The sequence below is a fragment of the Hippoglossus hippoglossus genome, chromosome 5 (assembly GCF_009819705.1).
Source record: "Hippoglossus hippoglossus isolate fHipHip1 chromosome 5, fHipHip1.pri, whole genome shotgun sequence".
Classification (NCBI taxonomy): domain Eukaryota; kingdom Metazoa; phylum Chordata; class Actinopteri; order Pleuronectiformes; family Pleuronectidae; genus Hippoglossus; species Hippoglossus hippoglossus.
The window spans coordinates 28,229,549-28,252,301 of NC_047155.1; the positions used below are offsets into that span (position 1 = coordinate 28,229,549).

Here is a 22,753-nt window from a genome sequence, read left to right on the forward strand (position 1 = left end):
GATATAGCAAACATAAATGCACATTAAGATATTAAGTCACCCACTTGTAATGCATGCAAGATGAGAGGGATGATGATGATAATAAAATGATAACCAGTGTCAATTCTGATTACCCAAAGAACTATTGTATTTATCACAGCAGAGCGAGATGGAAATCTCCGCCTCTCCCTTTCTCACCAGTTAAGCTGAAATCTCAATCACACACCCCTCCCCCAGCCAAGAGTGACTCACGGCTTACTGCTGCTGCTAAAGGTTACTGTATTTCACACAAAATGTGCATGTCTGTGCGAGTGTGTCCAATCATCAAGTGATCAATCAGGCTCCAGTGAGAATTTGCCCTAATTAGGAACAAACTTGATTGAAAGTCTTTTCCAGCTTTTCATTCTCTGCTCTGCTGTACTGATTCCATTAACACTCTGAGAGACACTCGCTGTGTTAAACTCACTGGTGCTTGACACGCACTGATAAGCTGCATAAGCCCTGATTTAATTACACATGCATGAAACACATTCAGTCGGAGTGGAGTGTTGTGTGGACTGAAAGGTATCGGGGAGGTGACACTCACAGGCGTGAATGTTGAATTTGATGACAGGATGAAAAAGAAGGAATGTAACCGTGGCAGCAGTTACCTGGGTCTGACTTCGAGAAGGTGTCCATGTCCAACAGGTTTCTGCAACACAAGGAAAGAGAGAGAAACAGATAGTTAGAGCAAGTTGTTTTGTCTCTGAGGCTGAGGCTTGTATGATTTTGAATAGAATATTATTTGATAAACAGTTTCAGTCACTTTAAAGTTATTGCAATAAAGCTGGATTGTCACCAGTCAGCATTTTGTGTGATTGTGTTATCAACTGACTTCAATACTAGAGCTTGTCAGCAGCACTGATGCGATACGAAGTCACTGACATACCCAAAGAAGTATCAATCAATCAATCAAATTTTATTTGTATAGCCCATATTCACAAATCACAATTTGTCTCATAGGGCTTTAACATGGTGTGACATCCTCTGCCCTTAACCCTCAACAAGAGTAAGGAAAAACTACTTAAAAACCCTTTTAACAGGGAAAAAAGAACGTAGAAACCTCAGAGAGAGCCACATGTGAGGGATCCCTCTCCCAGGACGGACAGAAGTGCAATGGATGTCAAGTGTAAAGGAGAACATCAAGATAAAGGTTTTAGCAGCATTGATTAGGGTAAACATTTTGAAGTATAACTGAAGGTCAGTGAATTGGTGGATTAATGTCATTAATGGTCAAGTGTCTGAGGAGAAATACTATGTATCGAGCAGTCCTGCTGCAATCATAGTCCATGGTCAGCAGCCACCACGATCATGATCCACCATCAAGATCGGATGCCACTATAGTCCACAGTTATTGTCCACTGCCGCCATTAGGATCCATGAAGTATGGATGTGTTTACATTAGAAAAGTATAGTATCTACTCCAGAACAACACATTTTTCAGTGTGCTGTTTATACTATCTACAAAGGACATACAGTGGGGCAAAAAAGTATTTAGTCAGCCACCAATTGTGCAAGTTCTCCCACTTAAAAAGATGAGAGAGGCCTGTAATTTTCATCATAGGTGCACTTCAACTATGAGAGACAGAATGGGGGGAAATAATCCAGGAAATCACATTGTAGGATTTTTAAAGAATTTATTTGCAAATTATGGTGGAAAATAAGTATTTGGTCAATAACAAAAGTTCATCTCAATACTTTGTTATATACCCTTTGTTGGCAATGACAGAGGCCAAACGTTTTCTGTAAGTCTTCACAAGCTTTTCACACACTGTTGCTGGTATTTTGGCCCATTCCTCCATGCAGATCTCCTCTAGAGCAGTGATGTTTTGGGGCTGTCGCTGGGCAACACAGACTTTCAACTCCCTCCACAGATTTTCTATGGGGTTGAGATCTGGAGACTGGCTAGGCCACTCCAGGACCTTGAAATGCTTCTTACGAAGCCACTCCTTCGTTGGCGGGCGGTGTGTTTGGGATCATTGTCATGCTGAAAGACCCAGCCACGTTTCATCTTCAATGCCCTTGCTGATGGAAGGAGGTTTTCACTCAAAATCTCACGATACATGGCCCCATTCATTCTTTCCTTTACACGGATCAGTCGTCCTGGTCCCCTTGCAGAAAAACAGCCCCAAAGCATGATGTTTCCACCCCCATGCTTCACAGTAGGTATGGTGTTCTTTGGATGCAACTCGGCATTCTTTCTCCTCCAAACACGACGAGTTGAGTTTTTACCAAAAAGTTCTATTTTGGTTTCATCTGACCATATGACATTCTCCCAATCCTCTTCTGGATCATCCAAATGCTCTCTAGCAAACTTCAGACGGGCCTGGACATGTACTGGCTTAAGCAGGGGGACACGTCTGGCACTGCAGGATTTGAGTCCCTGGCGGCGTAGTGTGTTACTGATGGTAGCCTTTGTTACTTTGGTCCCAGCTCTCTGCAGGTCATTCACTAGGTCCCCCCGTGTGGTTCTGGGATTTTTGTTCACCGTTCTTGTGATCATTTTGACCCCACGGGGTGAGATCTTGCGTGGAGCCCCAGATCGAGGGAGATTATCAGTGGTCTTGTATGTCTTCCATTTTCTAATAATTGCTCCCACAGTTGATTTCTTCACACCAAGCTGCTTACCTATTGCAGATTCAGTCTTCCCAGCCTGGTGCAGGTCTACAATTTTGTTTCTGGTGTCCTTTGACAGCTCTTTGGTCTTGGCCATAGTGGAGTTTGGATTGTGACTGTTTGAGGTTGTGGACAGGTGTCTTTTATACTGATAACGAGTTCAAACAGGTGCCATTAATACAGGTAAGGAGTGGAGGACAGAGGAGCCTCTTGAAGAAGTTACAGGTCTGTGAGAGCCACAAATCTTGCTTGTTTGTAGGTGACCAAATACTTATTTTACCGAGGAATTTACCAATTAATTCATTAAAAATCCTACAATGTGATTTCCTGGATTATTTCCCCCCATTCTGTCTCTCATAGTTGAAGTGCACCTATGATGAAAATTACAGGCCTCTCTCATCTTTTTAAGTGGGAGAACTTGCACAATTGGTGGCTGACTAAATACTTTTTTGCCCCACTGTAGATGAGCTTTCTGCTGTTGGAAAACAACAATACAAACTGCAAATAATGGTGAAGCAGCTCTTTTGAACAGTGTGGCGTCTGACAGTGTGCATATTGTATATCCTGGTAGAATTGCACAGTAAAGTATCTTTGAAGTTACAATCAGGGCCAGAGATACGAAGCTCCATATAAGTAAACAAACACTTTCGGGAGGAGCGGGAGGATTGAAGATTTGAATAAAGACATTGGCATGAACACTTGACTTGTGAAACGTGATGACTTGTTTCTCATAGAAGAAAAAAGACCAGATTTATGAGTCTTATTTCAGCTTTGAAAATCAGTAGTGTTTTCAGGTACAGATTTGAAATGGATGAAGCCAGCACTGAGGAGGAAATTTGGAAGAGAGTCATTTGCCCCAACAGTTGGAATTTACCTGGACCTTGCAAATGTATCCAAGCAAAGGCCAAAGAGGGGAAGGTAATGGATTCACCAACCGATCTTAAGAAGGGGATGTTCCCAAAATGATCAATAAAAGACGCGTCTGCCTGGCAAACCCTTGGTATGGCAGCAGATCAAAATGTGCCTTCTGTGTTTGTCAGTGTATATCCCACTGGGCTAAGGACTGCCCACACAGAGGTGAGAGTCAATCTGACTAGTTCATAGTGCATTTGTAATTAGTAAGAATTAAGTGAAGCACAGCACATGAGACCTTTGGGTCTGGTGCTTCATGTTGCTTCATGTTGGCATATCTCTGGGGTGACCACATGTCAGATGAACATGACACAGTTCCAATCCATTGTCTTGGTATCATGTGGAACCTCTGCAGTAAATTGACTGTCCACCAATATATATACAGTACACATAAACTGAATCACAGTGAACAGCTATAACCTCCACTTGTATCCTTCTGGATTTCATCATTTATATACAATGTATTCCAGATAGATTTGATTTAAGAATTACTGAGATTGAAGTGCTGACTTTCAGCTTTGATTTGAGAAGTTGTAAATTACATAAGGAGAATGAATTGCTCCTCCAAGCAAAAGATACATTTGCAATTAGGCAATGGCAACAACAACCAGAGACCCTAAAAGCCCCAGGTCAGACACTTTGTCAGGGAATTATTGCACCACTAATGATAGATCCATGACATCATCCTGATTTGACGTTTTTTGTAGTAATTGACACAGGAAACCCAAGGCCCTGAAGCAAGGAAGTAACAAGGAACATGCACAGAGCTGACAGTGCAATCAATAGAAAGAATATCAGAACAGATCCTGTAGCTAAAGTCTTCACATCTTACACTCTTTGGTTAATAGATATGCTCTAACATGATACCCTCTGAAGAGTCCCTGTATAGAAATAATTGGCAACATCCATTTTCATCATGGTGTTGACACTTCATACAGACAATCTTCCATCACATTATTATCTGTAAAGGCCTTTACAAACCAGCAGGGTGATAAATGAATGACACGAAGATGTGAATCACTCATCTGCAAATATTTTGCATTAAAATATTCATACCAGCAGGGATGTGAATTAGAAACATGTTCGAAACACTTGTTCAACAAAAAGGCTCAAATAAATTAGCTACCAGCTTCAGAAAGACTGAGGGATTCAACATTATCCTGTGATGAAGATACAGTACTGCCCTCGACGAGGAGGTTCAGGAAGAGATGGAGAGTTTCACAAGATACAGAAGCTCTACCACTGCCCTGGTTCCAGACATGTTTTAGGATGTCACTGGAACAGTCCTGCTGGGGATTGTAGTGTGTCTGCCATCTGTCTGGATAAAGTTGTTCAATAGCCTGAATTACTATAGTGCCCTGATTTGTTAATGTTGTGTGAGAGCCAAGAAAATATATCCACGTAATATTCATCGTCTGTGTGAAAGTACTTGTGACAAAAACAAGGATTCAAGATAATATGTGTAAATTAAACTTGTGGGGGGGGAATTATCATAATGAAAGTATCATCATAACAAAGTGACTTCCAGCTGATGAAGCTGATTCTTATATGGACCGCTTGAAATGGGGGGGGGGGGGGGAATTAGGACCATGTTGAAGAAAACCAAATTCTGTGATTTCGAGGATAAAGTCATAATATTACCAGAATAAAGTAATAATTGTACAATCATAGTCATAGTTTTATGAGAAGGAAGTTGTAACTTTTTCCTTACTCTTGCTGAGTAAGAAGATGTTGCATCTCGTTAAGCCCCATGAGACAAATTGTGATTTGTGAATATGGGCTATACACAACTTGGTTGGTGAGTCGATTCTGAAGAAAGAACCCCACAGACTTGGAAGTTACCACTTGTTGTGGAGGAGGGCATGTTTGGTAGTGGGCAACTGTATATCATTGGTTACATCAGAGTTGTTAGGAGTATCATAGTTTCAAATTGAGATTGGTTTTCTCATAATGTGATAAATTTGTTGTCGTAATCTCTCATTTTTTTCCTTCAACATGGTCCTAATACTCCGTTGTAGAAAAGATCATTAACATCAACAAACAGAACAATATAGCAAAATCCTGGTATGTGACTTTTAAAATTACAACATCTTACAACAAACACTTACATTACCCACTCAGTCAGCCCTGTGATTGATTGGTGTAATATGGGCACCATTTGAATGTGTTGTCTTTATTTGTGGCAAAGGATTTTTTCCAGTCAACTCAGCTGCAAACACAAATGTGAAACTGTAGCGAGGGAAATGAATCACACGCAAACATCAAATCACTGTCAGAATCACGACCCATATTCCCTCCTAACGTCTTGACACATCAGTGACGACTGATAGTGAGTTTCTTTTAAAAACAGCGTTCAGTGAAGAGGATCAGTAAGTGACACATTGAAAGGTTCCTCTCTCGGGGGCTTGTAGCTGTCAGGGTGATGGAGGAGGAGGGAGTCAGGGTGACTGCAGGGAGATGCACAGTGTGTATCTTCACATGTTCATGATGCTCTGACCATGTCCATTTCCAGTATGCTCATGTTCATGCGTGGGGCTTCTGTATATTAGGCCTCCCTTGTCAATAGAGTGTGACAGTTTGTATTATACAAACTATTTATCTCCATACACTTATTCTGGCTGTGCAGTTTTCACCTTTCACCACAGAAATAGACCCAAATCGAGTCACAAAGAAACCAGAACCCTCGAAAAGTAGGAAAACCCCATTAAAATCTGAAATGATACTTTTGTTAGTCGAAATCCATATGGCTGTTGCGGGAAATAGCCCAGAACAGTACTATGTCATGTGGGTCACTCCATTTGTCAGCCTCTAATGAACAACATTTCCCATAAGCCCAGGACTCACTGGTTTAATGCTCGTAAGACGAGCCAGATGAGTGAGGAGCTATGAGAATAGACCTGTCCATCTCCATAGTCCACACAAAAGCACAATCTCTTTCTTCTATTTTAAACATGATCCCAGGAGAACAGAGGGGATAAATGTCAATAGGGAAACAGGTAATGATGACATATAGTGAGTTCAATGGAGAAATATCATGGGAGCTGTGTTTTTCATAGTTAACTTTGTTATATTATGAAAGTTAGAATTTTAATATCTGATAATAACCTAAGAACATGTTTAAGGATCTCAGAAAACACTGATTTATGTCCGTCGGAGACCTCTTCTAAACTATTGTATATTTATAATTATGATCAGATTTTTTTCAATTAAACTCGACAAATTATTATCTGAGAAATCAACAAAAATTTGCCAAATAAAATGCCCTAAGTAGCAACGTTAAAGAAAGAGAAAAAATAGTCCTGCATCCCCCCCTGTTCCTGATCCACAACATTTAATGGATTGTTTCCAGACCCACACCACATCCTTCCATCAGGATTTGTGGTAATCCATACAGTAGTCTTTCCGTAATCCTGCTAAATAACGGACAGACAGACAAACAAAAGAATAACCACTTTGGCATTGGGGGTCATCAACCCGCGGCTCTGGAGCCACATGTGTCTCTTCAGCCCCTCTGCAGTGGCTCTTTGTGGCTTTGACAAAATATAACATGAAAAATAAATGTTCATTTTATTTTATTTTTATTTCATTGACTTCTTATTGCGCAGTGGATCATTTTTCAAAGGGAACACATCTTATCTTGGCACTTAGGGGGATACTGTGACACTGATATAAAAATATATATATATATATATATATATTGTCAGCTAAAATATGCGTCACATCCTATATACGTCTACTGCCCCTCGACGTTCCCTTCAGGCACCTTATTGAGTTTCCGACTCAACCCCTCGGTAAGCTAACCATGGAAAAATCCCCAAAAGTCTTGGAGGATAATAGAGAGTTTAATTCTGCATGGATGGATTCTTTTGCATTCACTGCCAACGATTCTGGCTTACCTGTGTGCTTGATATGTGGAGAGAAATTACAACAATTCCAGAACAAGCACACAGCATTTACTGAATAGTACCAAGATGGAGATGAGCGAAACCTGGAACTGCTGCAGAAAGCTGAGCAGAGCAAATATGCGTTCAAGAAGTGGCTCAAGTCTTAACTACTGCTGCTAGTTTCTTTGCAGCTAATAAGGAAAGGCGTGGAAAGCCGTTCCCAGATGGAGAATACATGACAGAATTGTTCATTAAAATATCAGAGCATCTGTTCTCGGACTTCAAAAACTAACGGGAGATTGTTCAGAAAATGACATATATGTCTCTCTGCGACGACCGCCAAGGACAGGGCCATTACAGTGACAACAAACATTACCAGTCAACAGATTGAGGACATCAATTCAGCTCCAGCATACTGAATGGCCTGTGACGAGTCGAGTGATGCCAACAATATAGAGCAGACAGCCTTGTTATGCAGATATGTGAACTCTGGGGCCACAGGCAGAAATTATTGAGTTGATACCTCTTAAAGGCCAAAAGCTGGGGGAGGACATTTGTGAGGCTGTTTGATTTAGATTGTTTGAAAGCCAAAGAATTAAACACCGTCCACAGGGTGTCGGTGGCTACTGATGGGGCACCTAGTATGAGAGGAGCACAGAATGGATTTGTGACTTTACTTCAGAAGTGGCTGGAGCGAAAGCTGCTCACGTTTCACTGCATCTTGCCCCAAGAAGCACCGCGACTGAACCCCCCCCCCCCCCTGGGTGTATGGAAGTGTTGAACCTTGTTATTCAGATAGTTAACAAAATAATGGAAAAAGAGTTAAAACCCGGAAATTCTGTTCATTGTAAGCTGAAGTTGACAGCGCATATTCAGATCTCTTGCTGCATCACAAAGTCTGGTGGCTGTCCAGGGGAGAGGTGCTGAAACGGTTTGCTGCTTGTCCGGAACATGTGAAAACCTTCCTCTCAAACTGGAAGATACCAATTGGCTGGAAAAGTTGCATTTCATGGTGGATATGACAAATCACCTAAACCCACAGACCAAAAGTCTCTAGGGAAAGGGAAGCACGGCCCTCTAGCCGACAGCTGATAAAGACTTACTCATTCTCACTCAAGGGCACAAATGGAGCAATTGAAACATGAATGCTATTCCCAACACTTATATGAACATGGAATAAGCATTTGGAGTCTTGTCCATCTTTGTATCAACATACATATGCGAGTAGGTTTTCTCAAGCATGAATTACATAAAATCCAAATATCGCTCCCGCCTCAAATCACAGGCTTTTATTTTGCAAAAAGTCTTTATTTTAGACCCTGGCAATACATTTAATTGTATTTAAATGTGTAACTGGAGGTAATGGTACAGGAGCTAACTGCTGGCCAAGCAGAATCAGGACTTTGATACTGACAGTGATGTCGGCAATGCTTTTTTTTATTCCACAAACCTCAATTTTTATTATTATTATTATTAAAAGAGATATCAAACACCAAAGCCTAGACACATAACCCTATTAGGGTTAGTACCAACAGAGTGGTGACCATTTTGTTAATTGAAACAAATTATATCTTATGAGGAAACACTTTTTTCAATCCCTCTGTCCACTTCACTTGTTACAGGTTGATTTTATTTCTAAATTCACTATGTACAGTATCCCCTTACTGTCCAGTGACCATAATATAACTAAGTGAGGAAAAGAGATAAAAGTGCTGATATACTCATCTATGTAGCCTGGTACAGCATCACCCTGTAAGCTTAAAGCAAGGGTTGGTAGTCCTGGAAAAGTTAGCAAGAGCAGACTACTAAAAAACGATACATCCCACCTCCTGTCAGCCAAAGCTACATCCCCAAAACACATGAACGTGCACTGCCTGACAACTGCTTTGGTCTCTGATTGTCTGGAAATGAGGAGGATTTGAACAAATAGGATACAGTGTTACAAGTGTTTCAGAAACAAATGACCAAGCCTGCCTTAAAGGAGAGGAAGCTACAAGTGCCGGGAATTTTTGAAAAATATTGTTTCACCTGGGTGTCATTTCTCAGAAACAATTATTGGAGACATCAAGACATAGTTACTAAGTAATATGTGTATTTACAGTTAATAATGCCCTGCCAGAACTGAACATCAGTCAGTCAAGTATATGTAGTAAGTGTGTACTTTTTCAAAATTTATATCAAAGTGTTTGAACATTATAAGCACACTGACCTGAAAATGAATTGAGATGAATACAGCCAAAGGCTACTGGTTCAAATTATTATTTCTAGATACGCTTTTCAGAAAGTTGCCTTGCATTTCTTCTCTTGCAATGAAGATGTGTATTGAGGGATTGCTTGCTTGTTAGCAAGGATTTCATTCCAATAAGGAGACTACTCCCAAATCGATGAGAAATAAGGGGCAATAAATCACCAGTGAGAAAATGCAGCTTTCTTTCAGAAACACAGAAATCAGATGTTTGATGCACGAATTAGCCGACTGTCTTTCATCTCGAGGGTTTTGTTTGGTGCTGCACTTAGAGGGCAGGGAATCTGCTCCGTCTTTGAAGCCTAACTTCTGTCAGACACTAATCTTATTTAGGACACAAAGGACTTTGGCTTGTAATGTAGCCTCATGCCGCAGACCTTCAGGACATGATATGGGGGAGGCTCCAATCAGAGCCCTCCCCTGCTGGGATTGACATTCTCCCACTGAGATGTCCTGGCTCCCTGTTCTCTCTGACCTACCTGGCATTTCACTTGGAAAGTCACTTTTTAGAATACCAGACCACCTCCCACACTGAGCCATCACAGCCACACTGCAGCTCTCAAATGCCCTCACGGCCACTGACAAACATGAGATTACTCACAGTTAACAGTGTTTGAAGACAAGTATTGCTAATTCTCTGATTAAATATGAAAACAGAAATCCCTTAATTGGACATTAAATAACCATTCATTTTATTGAGTAATCAAATGAGATCTACACTACTAGACTTTGATACAGTGCCTACAGGGAGTACAATTGACAATTAGTGAGTTAGTGAGTAACTGAGTTATTTTCTCAGTATATTGATTCAGTGTTTGGTCTATCGATCTACATCTCGCAAACTGTTCATCTTATCAGTTTTACACTTGGCATGTGTATTGTCAGTGGTCCAAAGATTTGCAGTGTCAAATTTGATGTGATACGTTCAATATTAACTAAATGTGAACAAACAGGCGACCAGCACACTGTAGCAATGTCAAAGGGGCCGCCTCCACACAGTGTATCTTCAGTCTGCAGACCGAGTTGAATATGTCTTCTTCTTCTATGTCCTCAAAGAAACTACAGCAGGCCGATAACTGGGTCAAACCATATGGGACTGATACAGATATTCAAAGGTGTCGCAGGAGCTGATCTCCACCATTGAAACGATATTCATAGAATTACTTCCTGTTTGTAAGTAAAGGTAAGTAAAGGTATAAGAGGTAAGTAAAGGTAAAAGATTTGTTTCGTTGCTGTAATTCTTTATATCGGGCTGAATTATAGAGCTTTTATTTTGAAATGATGTGGACTTGGGTTTGAAGTCTGAAATAGCTGAGATGTATGAAGAAATAACAGCAGTTCAATCAATCATTTAAACTTGTCTAATAGCCACACAAGTGAGCAGTAATAAAGCCAATTCTGTTTCATTCTATGAAAAACATGAACTCTTCATTGCAGATAAACCAGGTAGGATAAACACAAAGTTTTCTAACTTCACTCTGCACCATAGGCTGTTTATAAAAAGCTCTGCAGACAACGTCCAGCACCCAAACAATATAAAGTGACAGTATATAAGAGAACTGTTTGAGGAGGACTCACTCATAACAGAATAGTCCTGAAGTAGCTCTAGTGCATTAACACAATAGAACATATCATTCCTAACAGGCTGGTTTAGAACAGGCACTGCACTAGTTATATAAATGTAATAGTCAAAATCACAAGTATCACAAGTTTCCAGCTCCCATGAAATCTGATCACAGACACTGAGTAGAGTCAGTTAAGACAAAGAAAACAAAAGGTATTTTCAAATTAGACATTGGAGTTTCAAATATGATATTCAATTTAATTTTATTTGTAAAGTGCCAAATCATTATATACATTATCTCAAGGCACTTTACATAGAAGGTCAAGACCTTAAACATGATAGAGAAACCCAACAATTCACACAATGAGAAGCAGTTTGTCGACTGTGGAGAGAAAAAATCTCTCATTTACTGGAAGAAACCTCTAGAAGCAGACTCAATGTGGACGGCCATCTGTCTCGACAGGTTGGGTTGAGAAGAGAAAAATGGGGAGGAGAGGAGAGATGGGTGGAAAAGAGGAGAAAAGAGAGAGAGGAGGAGGAGGGGAGAGAGAGGAGATAGACCAGGAACACTTGTGCAGCATCAGGTTTCAGCTCTGACAGACTAGTTGTTATAATGAAAACAATAAGACTGATAATTATGGATGTAAAGAGCAACAATTCATATAATAATGATGATCCTAACAATTTCCTCTCTGCAAATTTACTGTGTGACCGTAGAGAGCCACTTCAGGTCAGGGTTAAGGGGAGGAGATGGGGCTTGAACCTTCAACCTTGTAATCAGCGGACGACCCATTTCCTCTCCTGAGTCATAGTCACCCCTACATGATATATTACTCTTCAAAAACGGTTTCCTATTAAGTCCTATTTCTTTGCTGTTCTCAAACTTCCTCACCCTTGTGGATAAAGTGTGTTAATAAATTAAATGTAGATTAAAGGTAGATTAAAGATCATTTCCCCCCTCTGTATTTAAATTGGACTGTCATGGACTGTTGCTGCTGGGTCACTGGACAAGTACTCTGACTGCCAATACAAATGTTAGCTGGAACGCACACTGGGGCTGTCTGAGTGTGGTGTGAGCTTACAAGGGTTTTTTTCAACCGCTGACTCTGTACATTAATGAAGTGAAGTCGTTGAGCTCGAGATGATTATTCTGTTGAAATTTCCCACTCAACTAAACACAAAGTCACCTCCTTTTCCAAATCAAGGGTCTTTTTATGAGTCTTTTGTAAATGTCGATGACACCTCCAGTTAGCTTGCTCTGAACACACATTCAAGCCTCAGCCTTGTATTTCATGTTTGATTATTCTGTGCCAATACATGATGATAGTAATGTGTCCTTTAAAGTAAGGAGTGGATATTGAGGTAATGGATCTGTGTAATTTGCATCTGATGGTCAAAAGACCAGAATTCATTTCCTTACGATATTATAACCTGCCCTGTGATGTATTGTGCAACCTGAGGTCTAAGTTTTGCTACACTGTGCACTCTAAATATTGCATTCTCACATGCAACAATTCCTTTCTACTTTTTGATTAATTTGTTGTTATGTTTGGTTAATTTGTGCACATAAGGTAGTGTTGTATTTCCCATGGGGAAGACTGGTCTGTTCTCTGCAGAGAGCTGACACGCAGGGTTTGTGACTTTATTATTACTCATTAATCTCACTTTGCAAAGGCAAGTGTTGCGGTACGAACATCTTAGAGAGGCTATGAAATCGTAAGTGTAATCAAGCAAACCTTATACAACACAATTTATCATGAGGAAGCGTGTGACTTTCAAAATATGGTCTTAACACAAAGTAGAATGGGAAACTGAGACTTCTGTTGTGTCACTGCACATGATTTGTTTTATGCATGATGGAGTCTACAGATTTCTGGGAAGTAAAGCACCTTGCTTAAACAGCAAGGTGCATGTAAAGCTTTAAAGCTAATGTTGCTCTGAAGGTGTAAACAGGCAGGTGCTAAATTTTAACTAGCAGATGCTAGGGCAGTGATAACATGTCCGCTTTAGCACCCTTTCAGGCGTTAACAAATATGTTTTAATAAATTAATTTTTATGATTAAAAATTAAGTATAAATCATATGTCTCATAATCAGTCAAGTTATATCCTCAAGGGGGCCCTCTACATTAAACAGAAACACTGCTATTAAATACTTGCGTGAAATCTGATTACAATCTCTCAGCAAAAAATATTTCATATTAATGTGATAACAAAACGCGGCAAAATTGTGGTCTAACTCATTTTCAGCAAATTAAAGTGATGACTGCAATCGCACAGTCACTTCTAAAATTATAATTATTATAAACTATCTTGTCTACAACATCCATTTCAGTCAATTCCCTGCATTAGGGAGCCATTTTTATACTGGGCCGCCCACCAGTCAGGGACACATGGTGGGTTAATATTGGGGTTAATAGGTGCTTTGCTCACAAGAAAGGAGAGGTCATTTATTTCCCGCTGCCTCATTTTAACGATCCAGTTGCAGACTGCAGGGTGCAGGCTGCCTAGAACGCTCAGCTTGTCTAATAGGATCCTGAGGAGAAGCGGCAGTTTGGGTGGCAGGCTGGCAGCCACTTACATAAGACAGAATTCAAACACAGGCCACTCTATCTGACTGCCTGTGTTACCAACATACACTGCACGCTGTCATCTGACAAATGCAACATGCTGACACTGCAGCCAAAACCTGAGTCATCTTCCGAACTGTTCTTTTTTTAAGGTGGTGCCTCCATATTGTCACTGAATACTCAAAATATCAGATTAGAGGTATGTGTTTACAGAGCAGAATATTGTTGTTATTTATTTTTCTAGAAAAGTACACATTGTGACAGCTATGGACCCAGAAACTGACCAGTTAAGTACAGAGGAAGCATCGTCACATGGGCTACTTCATCACAGAGCTCAGTCTGTGTTTGCTAATTGTCCAAGTATTGCTGCATGGATACTCGAATATGTTTTGGGAGGCCTGAGTTGAACACCGGCAGCAGCACAGACTCCACAACTGCAGACACCAAGACAGATCAGACAGATCATGGAGACAACAGCAAAGATTTTATAAAGACTACAGCCAAAGTTAGCCTAGCTGTCTCAACAACAGGCTCTAATCTTGACAGAGCCTGACTGAAGAGACGTATGGAGGTTATTAGACAAGCAGCAATGAGGGGTCAGGTCCAAGGAGGTGAGAGGTAGTATCTATCAGCTGGGTCTATCTTTTTTATAAAAACTAAAATAAATGGGTTTGCCTTTCACACATGCACAACACAGCGAGAGGTTCTCTGCACAGACACATACACAACAGCAACAAATCCTCCACATTATTCAGGCGAGAGGTGGAGCAGCTGTGTGCAGAGGCAGGAAGCAACGTATTCATTCTGCTCTGTAGATCACGTGATTTTCTTGACAACACACAGACACCTGTGTCGGCTCTTATCACCACAAACTCTCTTGACATCTTCGTCACTCTCACATTCACACCTATAATCACCAGTTAACCGAACCCCAATCTGCATGTCTTTAGATTGATAATATGCCGGTCACAATGAAATTAGATGTTACAAAAAAAGAAAGTAAGAGGCAACTGTCTGGATCGTAGACTGTATATAAAAGATGGACAACACGACACCTCCCAAATCTGAATCATCTCGATCACCATCATAATCCCTGTCTCTGCCATGTTAGTAAATGGGACATGGACCTAAACATGACATGGGTCCAAAAAAAAGGTAAATGTTAAATAAATTATTCTCAAATGTGTTCATTTTCCCAGTAAGTTTACTTTCAATTACTTATTTGATCCTGTAAAAAGGATTGTCATGATTGACATCTGAGACTGACTTGTGATTGGTCAAACAAGTAAATTGGCAGGACCTCAACACTACTGCACCAACTGGCATCAAAGGCGCAAGATGGTGGCAACTGTGTATGGGATATTTGAACTTCACATTTGTATAACAGGAGAAAAACACATGAGATGAGTAAATAACACATTCCTCCTCAGACAGATTTCATTAATTAGCATCAAGACCCTCCCACACTCAGTCCACTTCAGTCTGGTTTGCTGCTTGCCAGTAGTTTATTGTCGCCAACTAATAGTTTTAGTAACTTAATTATTAGAAGATCTTAAATATGAAAAGATATGCTTACATCTGTGTTTAAATGCAATATAAGATGTAAAATGATTCAAGAATTTATTTGGCTTAAATTAAAAAATTCAGTTTAGTTAAACATTGTTAGTATTTTTCACAATTTAAAACAAATCATGTTCTTTCTTCAAGATCCAACTTAAAATCTGCCCAATATTGCATGTACTTGTACCTGTACACATGTACAAACCAAATGTTTGAGTGGGTCCATCATATAAATATAGAGAGAGCACCTGAGTCCTATCATATAAAGTATATTAACAGTAATCCATGCTCTACCATGTTTTATGAAGAGCAAAGTCTTCTCTTTGCTTTATTTTGTTTAATTTACTTTAATAATGTTGTAAAACGTCTCCCTAAGATTTCCCCTCTTGTGCTCTCACTGGCTGCAGCTGTAGTCATTTGGGCCACAACACTTTTTCACTCTGCTGGAGCTAGACTCCCTGACTGATCCAGATATTTAGCCTGTTGGGCGTCTGCAATGCATCAGCGAGTCTCTTGGATCGTGTCTTTGAACTGTTCACAAACAGCGATGGAGCGCTGAGTTTCCTGTGCTGAGTAAACACCGATTTGACTCGAATCTCTGCTGCTTTTCTCGAAGATCTCTCTTAAAATTGTGTAGTGTAAATTGAGCACAGGACGAATAATGAAAGTGACACTTGTTGCAATGACAAACAACAGCATGGTCTCATTTCTCTCCAATTTTAAAGAAGTTTCAAACATATAAGGAGTCTCTACATTTAGGTAAATGTAGAGACTCTAAAGTAAGACAAGATATAAATCGGTCACTCCATCCATCCATCATCTATACCACGTATACTTTGATGGTCACTGTTGGAGTGTGCTGTTTATTGAGTTTCAAAATTTGTGCACATTAAAAATAAAACTTTTAATCTGAACCTAGCTGACACTGGGTTAGGGGGGTACATCACTTCTTTACGTACAGAAGTTTTTTGTCATTTCATTTTGTTGAGTTGGGGCTGCAGGAAAATCAGTGAACACAGTCCTGGTATATCATCTTCTATGTTTGAACAGTTTTGTATTTACACATTTATTATTTTTGTTGGTTTTAGTGTCTTGATGTAATCGAAATCTAATTATATACCTTGAATAACATTTTAAACTAACAATTTAGTAGCACTTAAATGGCACTTACTTATAGCACTTTGTAGTTTAGCTTTTTTGAAGAAATTGTACTTTCTTGATTCTTGTTGTTCTGGGGTTGTACCCTCATGGTTGCACTTATTGTAAGTCGCTTTGGATAAAAGCATCAGCTAAATGTAATGTAATGTAATTTGATGTAATTACATCTCCTAATGCAAATGAAGCACTCGTCAAAGTGAGACAGTTTCAGATCTTGATATAAATTGGAACAATGTCATTAATCAGCAGAGGCTTTTCCCTTCTTGCCTTGTAGTTTTCTAATTGCACTGCACAATGGGTCTCCCCTTCTATTTCTGTCCCACTGTGACGTCAAGCAGCTGTCACGTACAGTATAAAATATTTAAAGCAGATCTGACTTGATGCTGCTGCCTGTGTGTCTTAACATAATAATTCTGTACACAGACGCCATTCTTCCTCCCTCTCCCCTGACTCGTTTCCCTTTTCCACTCAGGTCTCTGATTTGAAAAGAAACCTCAGTGTCAAGCATCTGAGCCTAAATGGGAAAAAGAAACCACCTCATTAACACCTGCAGTGGTAATGCAGAGCCCTTTAGACATAAAGTCACATAATCACCTTCAGATAGCCTACTCTGACCGTTCATCAGCACTCATGCAGTAATGAGACTTGTGGCTAAATGAAAAAGTTTTAAAGACGCTGAGTAAGCAGTAAAGTGAGGATCAAAGGTTGGCTTGTTTGGGAAACTGCAGCTTTTCCGACGAGAAGGAAAAAGAAGATGAAGTTAATGTCACAACATCAGAATCACACTTTGGCTTCGAGATTGTTTCTGTCATTTGAAATGTTTGTTTTCGTGGAACAGGCTCGGCTAGTGTGCCATTTTGAAAAATCTTCAATGCCATTAGAGAACTGTGAGTTAAGTTATATCCCATTCTAAGAGCTATTGTTCCCCTGGAAGAAGAGGACCGATGAGCTTGCCTTGTCAGCACTGGGAAAAGAAGGGAAAGCTAAATGGATGGCAGCTGGGTTTAGTTTTACTACCTCTTCCAGCATGGCATCACACTGTATACCTAAACAAATAAAGTTTGTAATCCATATGATCATTTTGATACTATTTATGGTCAACATTCCCACATAGGAAATTACGTAAATGCAAGTTTCATATCAATTTGCAAGATATTCACAGGAAATGACAGTTATGATGATTTAGAACATGAACAAATGGTGCAGGACAGCACTGTTGACTGTTCTGAACCTGACTGGTAGGAATGGGCTGTTCTCTTGTCCTGTGTTGATGCTCCAGAGCTATTTCAGAATGATTCCTTGTCATTAGTGAGTCCTCCTCAAACAGTTCTACAATATACTCACACTTTTTATTGTTTGTGTGCAGAGTCTATGGTGCAGAGTGAAGTAAGAAAACTTTGCGTTCATCCTACCTGTTTTATCCACAATGAAGTTGTTGTGCACCCATGACAAACCAGATTCTGTTTTATTTTAATACAAACTGGATTTGCTTGATTGCTATTCACATGTATGAATTGTACAAGATTTAATGATTTAACAAGTGTATTTTTTTTTTCATACATTGCATGTTGGCCTATTTTATTATTATTTATGATTGGGGACAGATGTGTGTGTAGGAATGTGTATCTGTATGGATAATCTTTTTAGGTGCTGCACAACTAATTTTGTTATTATTTTGTGCAATGACAATGAAGTATTTTCGGATTTCTGATATATATATTTCAGAGGTCTGTTAAGCAATCAACACAATCTTTAGACCCAAGTTCACAGCTTATCAAAATGAAAGCTCTGTAATTTAGCTTAATATAAAGCACTACAGCAATGAAATGAATATTGTGCTTTTACTTTATAGACAAGTTGCTAAAGAGGAAGGGATTCTCTGAATGTTGCTGCAATGACAGAGATCAGCACCTGTGACACCCGTCTATGTTACACCCTTATGGTGTAATAAAAAGAAACAAATCATCAAAATGTTCTAGCAGGGCAGTTTTGGGTCGCTTGCTGGCAGTTGGTTATTCGAGGACGTAGAAGAAGTCATGTTCAACTCGGTCCACAGACTGATATTTAAGGCCCCGCCCCCACTGACTGCATAGCGCTGTTTGCATATTTTTTTTAATTTCTATTAATATTGAACATATCTTGTGTCTTTATTGCACCAAATTCAACACTATACTTCCTCGGACACTTAACAATAGACATGCCAAGTGTGAAGCCGGTAAGATAAACAGTTCTTGAGATATGCGTTCCACAAGAGACAGACAGAGATTTCTGGAATTAGTAGATAGATGTATGGAAGATAGAGAGATGGCAAGTATCACTAAATCAGCTCTTAAAGAATATTTGATTTACCCCATAGGGGCAGAATTAAATAAACAAGCTGGAAATCACACTTTAGTCATATTATGGCCTGATTTTGTTTCTAAGTCAAACATTTACATTTACACATCAAGCATTAAATTAGCAGCATGTCTGACGGACGTAAATGTGCAGGGTAGCTGTCACTCAGGATGTACAACAGGTGTTACCAGAACGTCGGTGGTCCAATTCCCGGCTGCTCCGGGCCACATATTCAAGTATCTTTTGGCAAGACCAAACAGCCAAATTGCTGCTGATGGCTGAGCCAGCAGTGTGTGAGAGGGATGTGTGATCGAGAATCTGTGTGTATAGGAGTCCTGTAAGAATGTGTGTGTGAATGGGTAACTGATTAATAAAGCAAAGCACTTTGAGTGGTCGCTAAGGCAATAGAAGCACTATATGAATGAAGTACATGCACCACATTCATATATTTCATAATTATCACTCTTACAGCCATTTATTTTCCAGAAAATAAATTCTTCAAGAAAATAAAATACAAATTTCAATTTCTAGGCTCCAATACTGCTTCCCTTTATTAACTGTTGTTCTTTCTTGTTATATACATAGTTTTTATTTTTATTTTAGTAGTTTATTAACAAATGTCTCGCATACATTTTCCTACAAAACACAATATTTATTATGAGTAATACTGAACTCAATATGGAACACATTCATTTATCCCATAGACTGTAAAGATGGATTATGTGTCTCCACTTCCTCCTGTTGTACAAAGATGAAGCTACATTTTTCCAGATTCAGGTGATGCCAACTTGCACTTTTGACGTCATTTGGAGCCAGAATCTGCACAGTAGTGATCGGGGTGTGGAGCTGTGTTAGCAGGACCTCACTACCACAGCTCCACACCACGATCACTACTGTGCAGATTCTGGCTCCACTCCAATTGCTAGACAGTCTCAGCTGTCAATCATTACAACTAACCCCATTTTTACAGCATCAAATAATTAAAACCAAACCAAGTGGAAAAATTGACACTTGAACATACGTCAATGTAGTTTATGTTTTTCCCATCAAATGAGCTTTAGGGCAAGCAGCTAACCTGCGTATTATATAAAACCGCTTGATGCTCTAACTTTCACTTTTGCTGTCTTCAAACTTTTACCTTGTTTCCGAGAAGAGTCCATCAATCCCTGGCATGTGGTATAATGTTTTTGATATTTATTTCGAAAACTACAGAAGCCATGGAAGCTCTTTGTTGAATGATAAGTTAATATATAGTTTTTTTATTCTATAAAGTTTTTCTTTGTAAATTTATAACATCTGAGGTAAATGTTGATATTGCCAACAGTCAGTTATCTTTGCCCTCTGTCATAAGGCCTTTGCCTTTTCTGCATTACTTTACTTTAGCTTGCTAAATTGTTAGCCTCTATGGCTCCTAGACAGAAAATAATGTTAGTTTCCAAATCAGTGTTTCGACCACAAATCAGAGTGTTGTTCACCTGTGTCTCCACTGCAGTCTAAAGACCAGGATTAGGCCATTTGGACTGCAAATCAGGAACAACTGATGGCAACAACAAGCTGTACCCCTCCAGTCCACCAGGCAGCGGTAATGCAAAACACTGAATAAAATCAGTCATGCTATGTAAATCCGTAGATTGGAGGAGAGTAAACAGTAAACATGGAGGAGAGTTACTGCTTTTGAGATGGGATTAATGAGTCAAATGCTAGACTAAAGTAGCATTACTAACGCAAGGAAACATTTTACAAGGGATAACGGAGATTGACCGTGAGATGACTGAGACACGCTCCCACCATACAGGAGTGCTGGACAAATCGGGCATCTTCAGCACTGCATGCCAGGTTCCTGATGTGGAAACGCAGCTCATGATGCCCAACAAGTGAACATGGTCATCGAAGACAGTGTTAAACAAATATTTTACATTGACTAGTGCAGCTTTAAGGATTATTTAAATTTTAATTATTTAAATTATTTATTTACCTAATCAGTAAATTACAGGGAAGGTGTTTCAAAACAAAAGCCTCACAGTGAATTCAATTGTACATTCACACCAAACGTGAAGCAAACGCAGCCTAACTTGCCCTCAGTGCAGGGTCACACAACCTCACACATTCACTTCCAGTGGCAAATCCACACTGTGGCTGCAGGGAGTTCAACTTGGGTGAACTTTGACCAGAGATATTCACTTCACATTCAGATATGTGAGACATTGAGACATTTTTTAAGTGATGCCCAGTGTACATATAAAAATTTCATTCAATGAACCAGTTTATCCAGTGAGGTGTAATTATCAAGGAATAATAACGTGAATGTCTGTAGAATCTGTGTAACTATTTTCTCTCACCAGCCAGGAGGGTAGTTTGTAATGAAGTCTGAAGTGCTTAGATCAGTCAGTTACCTTTCAGTAAACAAACCAGCTCTATTACAGGCATCTCAGACAACATGATGATGCCTCACTCCACTGAGATGGAGCTGGACCCACCTGAGTGGACTACAGTCACTGTTACAAGGATTAATACACCTGCTTGAGAGAGGCCTGCTGGGTAACTGTGGCCGACCATCATCGCCATGACACTAACACAAACTAGTCAGCAATGAAGCCCTCACAGCAGTGTGACATTTAGCTTCTCATGCTCTTTAACAAAAGAAGAATCACTTCACCAAGTCGTAGTGAGATGATAATGGTGAGTTTCACTGGCTGTCTTTACTGAACCTCTCCTCTTCCTTTTATTGTGGTAATCTCCGTCTCCGACAATGACTTCAATAATTCACCAAATAAATCTCAGAAACTATGCCATCACCTCAAATTAGACGTTTCCTGTCTGCAGCACTTATTTGATGAGGAATACAGTGTTGAGTCGCAGCTGTTTATCCGGTTCGTAATAAGAAGCATCTTTTTACTGAGGCATCGGCTGCAACAACCAACAGAAAAATAATCAAACTAAAAAACTTCCCCTCAATCAATTTATTAAACCTTTCATCTTTTATTATAGCTTGACTGAAAAAAGATATCCCAACAATCTTTTGTATGTTTACTCGCATTGACTTCTGTGTTCTGCTTTATAACCACTTTGAGTGATAGATATGAGTCCTGTTTGTCTTCCTCTCCTCGTCTGATCAGAGCTGTTCCAAACTGAGTCTACTCAGCGCATCCATGTGATGTGAGAGTTGCGCTCTCCAAAGCACTCAGAATAAATCCTGGTGCTGCTGGTTGCTGCGCCCCCACGCACTTCTACACCCACAGCACATGCTAATTCTTCCTTAAGGAAAAAAGAGCTGGTCCGTGCACGGTAAAGACGCACAATGCTGACTGACAGCAGGAGGAAAAGTCTGATAATGAACAGAAACCGGCAGCAAATTACGCGCAGTGATATCAGAGGCTCTTAAACAAACTGACTTTAATATAAAACAGGTATAAATATCTTAATGCAAAAAAAAAAACCTCAGTGCTTAACAAGTGAATGTTGTAAGAAGACGTTTGTTTCTTACCTGCAGGAGACGGTGACTTCAATCTTTGTAGCAGGTACGGTGGAGTTGAGTGGGTCGAAATCTCCTATTGTCGCCATGGCTCAGGCTTTCTATAATCACTCAATCTATCAATTAATCAATCAATCACTCAATCACTCAATCCTCGAAGTTTGCACTTATAGCACAGCTGTAAAAACCACTCTGTGCTGGCTCCACAGCTGGATGAGAGACTGAAGCAGCCGGAGCCGGTTGTAGTAATAGTTGCTGCTGACGGTGGCTGGAGCGCAGCGGAGGGTAAAGAGACATACCTGAGGACGAGAGAGGGGGAGGGACAGAGAGAGAGAGAGAGAGAGAGAGAGAGAGAGAGAGAGAGAGAGAGAGAGAGAGATTCTCTCACTCCCCTGCCTCTTATTTCTCTCCATCCATCG

At 39.9% G+C, this 22,753-nt stretch overlaps 1 protein-coding gene across 1 annotated transcript in view; it reads right to left on the reverse strand.

The window, feature by feature from the left end:
- Positions 1-22,683, reverse strand: part of LOC117760922 (copine-9-like) — a 175,189-nt gene extending 152,506 nt beyond the window's left edge. Inside the window, exons 1-2 of the mRNA XM_034584341.1 lie at positions 22,347-22,683; positions 630-670 (exon numbers count right to left, since the gene is read on the reverse strand). Coding sequence (XP_034440232.1) covers positions 630-670; positions 22,347-22,423 — 118 coding nt within the window. The 5' untranslated portion in view covers positions 22,424-22,683. The remainder of the gene's footprint in view (positions 1-629; positions 671-22,346) is intronic.
- Positions 22,684-22,753: the final 70 nt, after the last annotated feature.